The sequence below is a fragment of the Cladosporium halotolerans genome, assembly GCF_011745625.1.
Source record: "Cladosporium halotolerans strain TM138-S3 chromosome Unknown Sca182, whole genome shotgun sequence".
NCBI classification, from domain to species: Eukaryota; Fungi; Ascomycota; class Dothideomycetes; order Cladosporiales; family Cladosporiaceae; genus Cladosporium; species Cladosporium halotolerans.
Window position 1 is genome coordinate 345 of NW_027191631.1, and position 6971 is coordinate 7315.

General features: G+C 49.9%; 1 protein-coding gene across 1 annotated transcript; it reads left to right on the forward strand.

Moving 5' to 3' along the window:
* Positions 1 to 849: 849 nt before the first annotated feature.
* On the forward strand, positions 850 to 3064 carry WHR41_09557 (uncharacterized protein; the record flags this gene model as incomplete). The annotated part of the gene is made up of 5 exons (XM_069378160.1): positions 850 to 925; positions 1156 to 1533; positions 1616 to 2325; positions 2391 to 2818; positions 2899 to 3064. The coding sequence occupies 5 exons, from the start codon at positions 850 to 852 to the stop codon at positions 3062 to 3064; spliced, it is 1758 nt and encodes a 585-aa protein (XP_069224870.1).
* Positions 3065 to 6971: the final 3907 nt, after the last annotated feature.

Sequence of the window (6971 nt, forward strand, 5' to 3'; positions counted from 1 at the left end):
GCTTTCCGCAAGATTGAATGAGTGTCTTACCGCCTGCGCTCATCCCTATAGTGGTTGATGACAATAACTGTGATGGTTCGCACGGTCAGCCTTTAAAATCGACGTGTTGCTGCTAATTTGCAACGTACCAGGGCAACCAAGGACAAGACATCATCAAACCCAATACCAGCGCCACGGAAGCGGCCGAACCATCGAAGACCGACGACAATGGCGAATAACACCCAAAGAATGCTGATTGTAATGAGTGCATCGCGCGCCTGATCTGTCATCGGAATATGCATGCTGACCGCCATAGTGAAAGCCAATGATTTCGCTTCACAAGTTGGGTAAGGAGCGTGAGGAGCAATGCAGAGTCGCTCAAGAGCGCGACGGCAGCACCAATTATTGTTCAGAATATGTTCGCCGGATTTTGGTTCTACTACCTCAACATTAGCCGGACGCGAAGCTTCCCCTGTGCAAGGTGACGAAAATGTCCTGGCAGACGCGACTGATCCTTCTCGCCCAACGTGCAGCGAAAGGGCGAAAGGTTCCGCGGTGTTGGTACAGCTCCAGGCCACTAATCGTCATTCGTCTGCCATAAGTGGCGAAGTGGTATGGTGCGTCAGGGAATGCGCAGCAATTGGTCTTCGCCTAGACGACCAGGTTGAAACGACCGGAGAGATTCTGGTCCTCGGAGTTGTTGCAACCGAGCTGTCGCAATGCTTGGAACAGGTGGCAGGGGATGCATGCGACAAATCGGACGGCTTCTAAAAGCAAGACACATCCTCCAGTCCATCAGCATCATCCGCAGAGACGCTCGAGCGAAATTCATCCTTGTACGAGTCGCAGCGTCAGAAGCGACTAATGACCATGGCTTCACTGTTCGGCAGTTTTATGGACGCTAGCGGAGACGCGCCGAAACTCCCGCATCTTGCCAGCATGCTTAGTGACTCGTGCGATAACGGGCAGGGCCCTATTTTGACCAATCGTTTCCGCCACACCGAGCTGGGATTATACTTGACGTTTCCTAGGGCGGGCCAGTTCATCTATTATACAAGGACCTAGCATGCCATCTCCACTTGGCCCAGACCTGTCCGTCCTTCGATAGTTCGCTGACGGCGGAGAGACTTCCTGTCCGGTAGTGCTTCGGCATGCTTTGACTCTGCAGACTCGTAGCGGATGGGCCCAAGGCTATCTTCGAGGCGAGTACCGGCACGGGGAAGATATCCTCCGACCTCGAGCAGGAACCTATAGATGAGCGCGCCGTGCTCTGCTCGAAGCCGAGCAGGTTGACCCTCTTTCCTACTGGATCTTGCTTTCGACTCATCGCCGGGATGTTCGACCTCTCGATACCGGTAAGCATTGCTTACCTAGGCCTGCTTTGGCTGGCTTACAGATCTGCGCTTGCCCTGTACAACATTTCCCCGTATCACCCACTGGCTCGATTCCCTGGGCCAAAGCTCGCCGCGGCGTCTTATTTATACGAAGCATATTACGACTGGTGGCTCGTAGGCCGTTATGGCAAAGTGATCGCTCGCATGCACGAGCGCTATGGTATGGCCCCTTGCAAGTTGAGCATCTCGCAAATTGCTATTGCGCCAGAGCTGGAGAATCGCAGCCGCTGATCTGAACACAGGACCCATCGTGAGAATCAACCCGGACGAACTTCATTGCTCTGACCCTCGCTTCACCGATGAGATCTACTCTGGTCCTGGACGAGTTCGCGACAAATGGCAGCACCAGCTAAACACCGGCGGCGCTGGCCCTGTCTCTGTCACAGGCTTCTCTACAGTTCCTCATGAGATCCATCGCATGCGCAAAGGCGCGCTGTCCAAGTTCTTTTCTCGCCAGCAGATGCTCAAGCTTGAGGGCGAGGTCGAGCAGTTCGCGCAGATGACAGTTGATAAGATGCTCCGCTACGCGGGCAAGGAGCCTTTCGACGTCAAGGAGGCTTTCAACTGCTTCACTGCCGATGTCATGTCTCAGTACGCCTTCGGTGAGCCCATGGGTTTCCTTGCGCAAGAGGGTTGGGAGCCAAACTTTGCGACCTGGGTGAAATCTTTCTTTCGCAGCGCTTACATGATGAGGCACAATGCTTTGGGTCGTAAGCTTGCTCAGGTTCTTCCACTGATGGCCAACTACATGGGCGAAGATATCAAGGCCGTGATGAACCAGATGAATGTTGTCATCCCGGAATACATTCGCGCTGCTCTGGACAATCCGGAAAACGGCAGGGTGTTTGCAGACCTTGTCCAATCCAAGTCTTTGCCTGAGGAAGAGAAATCAATGTACCGCCTTTCTGGCGAAGGCTTCAACTTCCTACTCGCCGGAACGGAGACTACTGCCGTAAGTCGTCAGATTTTGCTGAGATCTGCTCTTATTGCTGTGACATCCAGTGTTGACCGAACCAGGCCACCCTCACGATCATCACATACTGGCTCCTCGATCAACCACGCATCTACACCCGCCTCATGGAAGACCTGAGGGAAGTCGACCCGTCCAACCTCAAGTGGGTCGAACTCGAGAAGAAGCCCTACCTGTGGGCTGTCATTCATGAATCCCTCCGAATGATGCCTGGCGTGTCGCACCGCTCCGCCCGTATTGCTCGCGACGAAGACTTGGTATACAAGAGTAAGGACGGAGACGTCGAGTGGGTTGTCCCCCGGGGTACCCCGATCGGAATGACTTCCATGATCAATCATTGGAACAAGGACTATTTCCCTGACCCCGACAATTTCGTTCCTGAGAGATGGCTGCTCGACGACGGTCAGCCAAATTACAAGCTGGAGAAGACTCTCATTTCTTTCGGCAAAGGCAGCCGTTCTTGCATTGGTGAAAAGTAAGTCTTGATTTTTTTTGCGTTGCCCACCATGTGAACCATTTGCAAGTCTTCCAACGTACTGACTACGTCGCTTTTAGCCTCGCCTATTGTGAAGTCTACCTCATGGCGGCGCTCGTCGCCCTGCGTATCATCCCTCGTGCTCGCCTTGTCGAGACTACTGTCGAAAATATTTCTTATGACCACGACCTGATCGTTGCTCAAACAAAGAAGGGTTCGATTTCTGTCAAGGTTCGAATTGAGTAAGGAGCAGTCAGTGAATCATGAGCATGGGATGCGCTAAATGGTATGCTTTCAGCCTGCGACCGACATTGCTGTGACAAGTAAGGTAGTGCGCGTGTAGATTTGCATAGTTTATTGCACAGGGAAGGTGCTGCGTAGGGTTATTCCGTGCAGAAGGGGGGCAGGGCATTGCTCCATTCGGTTTTGCTGGGTCACGAGCTCTTCTATACACGATGATGTATGAACGCCCCAGTCATTTGCAATGCTCGCGCCATCACTGAGGACATTGATTGTTTGTCGAGGGTCAAGATACACTTGTAGGACAGCTCTCCGGGGTCTTGATGGAAAGGATTGAGTCCTCGACTTATAGCGTTTGGCATCGCTACTACAGAGTGTAATGGATAATCCCCTCGGTACATTTCGAAGCGCCAGCTGAGCCCAACCATCTCCTCCGTGACACCGCCCTTGATCGCTATCGCAATCTGTGCGGGGTCCTCGGAGTCCAAGCGCATGTTCTTCCTCCTGACCAACAACAGATACACCGTGATTGTCGCCGCAAACAACAGTCCGCACCCCATCAGCGTCCCGAGGGCGGCGTTATACTGCAGCGACGCGTAGTACAGGTACGAGTCCCAAGTGTTCGACGTGTTTTCGATCGCATTCGCCAGCGCCGACACCGCGGCGCGCTTGGGTTCTGCGGGAACGCCATTACAGAAGAAAGCACCCTGGTCTGCGAAAAGATGAAGCCATAGATAAGACCGAACGTCACGATGTCCTGGCATCCGCCACCTATTCAGCGCCCGGCCGCGATCCGAGGTTACGGCGAATCCGCCGCGTTTCAAGACTCAACCAGCAACTCAACACATCGAAGCGGCTCCGCATACATGGGACAGTGGAGTTCACGACAGCGTACACGATGGATTTGGGAACGCGGATGCACAGCTCCATCTCTCGCAATCCAAATCTCGCCCTACACAGTATCCGGAGAGCTCAGCAAGACCCTATCTGAGCGCAGCTAATCTTGGTAGCTATGCCCAAGGCACTAAAACGACCATACCATTGTTCGTGCCTGGAACTCTTCGGTCACTGTTCGACTCAGCCAACCTCCCGCTGGGCACGTCTTTGGGCCTGTTCCCACTAAATCTCCTTCAGTTTAATCACGCCTCTCTAGCCGGACTTGTGGCGTCTACCACACCTTCTCTCTCGTCTAGGTCTGCAAACGCTGCGCAGAGTCAGCGCGCATCAGTAGGATCACCGTACTACGATGTCGCGTATTTCTCTAGCGTCTGGTACCCATCATAACCCCAGATTGCCCGAGGGCTGGATCTGTATTTTGCTCACGTTTCCCCTCTTATACCTTTCCTCCACAGGCCGACTTTCGACGTTCAATTGGTACCTCGACACCTGATACTAGCCATATTCTCCAACGAGTATCAATACGGCGAGCATACAGACCTCGCTGACCAGACGGGCTCTGGCGAACGACTAGCTGTTTCCTGCTCCCATCATGGGCGGCTGTAGTGTGCTTCAACCGAGGAAGAAGAAGATGACTTGATTCATAGTCTTACCCTGGTACAAACCTTGCTACTGTTGGAGATTTGCGCCATGATGTACATGCGTGCCGAGACTTCCAAGTACGGACTGGAGATGCATTGGAGGATGGTCTCCATCGCCCGCTCAGCCGGCGTGATGGGCACATCATCACCTTCGACCGCCCCGACGAGATACCTGGTCTCCATGTGGCGAAAGTCATCACAGGAATCTCTGAAACGGACGATCCTCACCGCCCATTAAATGGATGCCTTGTGATACCAATTCCTGTCAGTACCGCGCTCGCTTTCACATCTCGAGATCAAGCATGCGCTTCCACAGCCGGCAGATTGCTGCAACGCATCGTCCGCTAAAGAACGGGCGCACAGCCACCTTGTCATAGCGCAAAGCTAGCCCCCTGTGCAATACACGGACGGCGTCCGGCAATACCTCTCCTGCAGCCCGGACATCGAGACTATACCGCCATTCGGCTCTTTTGGAGCCATCAACATTGTCTATTTCCTCCTCTCCAGCGCCAAGGAGGCCTCAGGATGGTCTGCCATGGCCGGATAGCTGGGTCTCGAACGCTTCGAAGTAGTGCGCGCTTGTCTCGTCACGCTGGCTTTCTCTCTCTTTCGCCAAGATGAGGATACAATACCTACCCACCCCGCGACCAGAGCTGGAATATGGGAAATGATCATTATCGAGTCCTTTATCTGGTTCCCCGCGCATACCTCGGGGATCGTCGACAGCAACCTCGACGCCATGCTGGCCCGCTCGACTCCGCACAAGCACACTTCGAAGCTGGAATTCCAAGCGGACGTTGTGGCTGCCCTCCAGCCGCATCTAGACTGGTTCATGAGGTAGTTTGATGCTACTCGAGAGGTTGCTGGTGAGGCACCTTGGGTTGTGCTCTATGCTCATCGCGCTTTCCTTCTGGCTTGGCAGCTTGTGAGAGAAGTCATCCTTGGCACCATGGCTACTGTTGGAGTGAAGGATGGCAATGCAGATGCTGCTGTGATGTGGGTCAAAAGCGCTTTTGGCAGAAGGGCGCAGTAGCAGCTCAGCAATTTGGTTTTGTAGCAAATCGAGTTGCTGGGCGATCCTCCGTATGTTTGACTCCTTAAGACTGTTTTCCGACTACAATCTGATACCAGGAGATTGGGCGCATTGGATCGCAAAAGCTTGGGGCGGCGTTCAAAACGCCCTGGCACGCCAGAAGTTTGAGGGAGTCAACGACTGAAAACTTCACCAAGGTTGTGTCGATGAATCACCGTGTCGCAGCTGCCGAGAAGCCGTTTGTAACTTCGCACTAGGGTTTTGAGCGGATGCGTCCATGTTTCACCCATTTCTTGAATAGACAATGTTGAAGCGTTCATGGCTATGTCAATGCCATAGGAGCAGTATTGCAATAATAGCGAGCCGTTGACTTGCCTTTTTCGCGCTATGCCGCCTTTCCCACTCGCAGGGCTAAACCGACGTCGCGCTAAGTCAGACCGGCGCCGCACTCTCCGTCGTACTAGTAGGGCAGATTCACTCTCTAACTTTAGGGTTTAGGTTTCGCGCTATAGAAGAGATAGATTTCTTAGGATTTTTTAGTATATAGAATAAGGAATTCTTAAGATATCTATCCACTTTTCAACTTAGTACGATATATACTTACTATACTATCGTAAATTAAAAACGATAGCTTTTTAAAAAATTAAGGTTTTTAAAGAATTTAAAAATATAGAGTAATTTCCTAATATAGTAATATAATTTCTTAATACCTTTAAGTAGGTACTTAGAGTATTAAAGAATAATATAGTATCTTAATCTTAAAAGAATATAAAAGATATATATAATATTATATAATTTCTTAGTATAATATCTATAACGTTTTATACTTTAACTAAAGTATAAAAGTCTTACTTTAGATATCTTTAGATATTTCGTAATACTAAATATTATAAAATAGCCTAATATAGTAATTTAGAAGTTTTATACTTTTAAGAAGATTTAGAAATATAATCTTAAAAACCTTTAGATTTATTATAATACCTAGCGTTATAAAATATCTTATTATAATTATATAAAGTTTTCGTTCTTAAGATAAAGTCTAAAACCTATATTTTAAAAGCTTCTAGATATTTCGTAATACTAGATATTACGAAATATCCTAATATAGTAGCTATAGTATTTTATATCTAATATCTAAATTAAAAGTCTAATCTTAAATATATCTAGATATTTCGTAATACCTAGTATTATAAAATATCCTATTATAGTTATATAGGGTTTTCGTTCTTAAAGTAAAGTATAAAACCTCGCCAAAAGGCAACGGAGGAGAACACTGATCTCCTACTAACCCTCGCCAAAAGGCAACGGAGGAGAACACTGATCTCCTACTAACCCTAAGGCG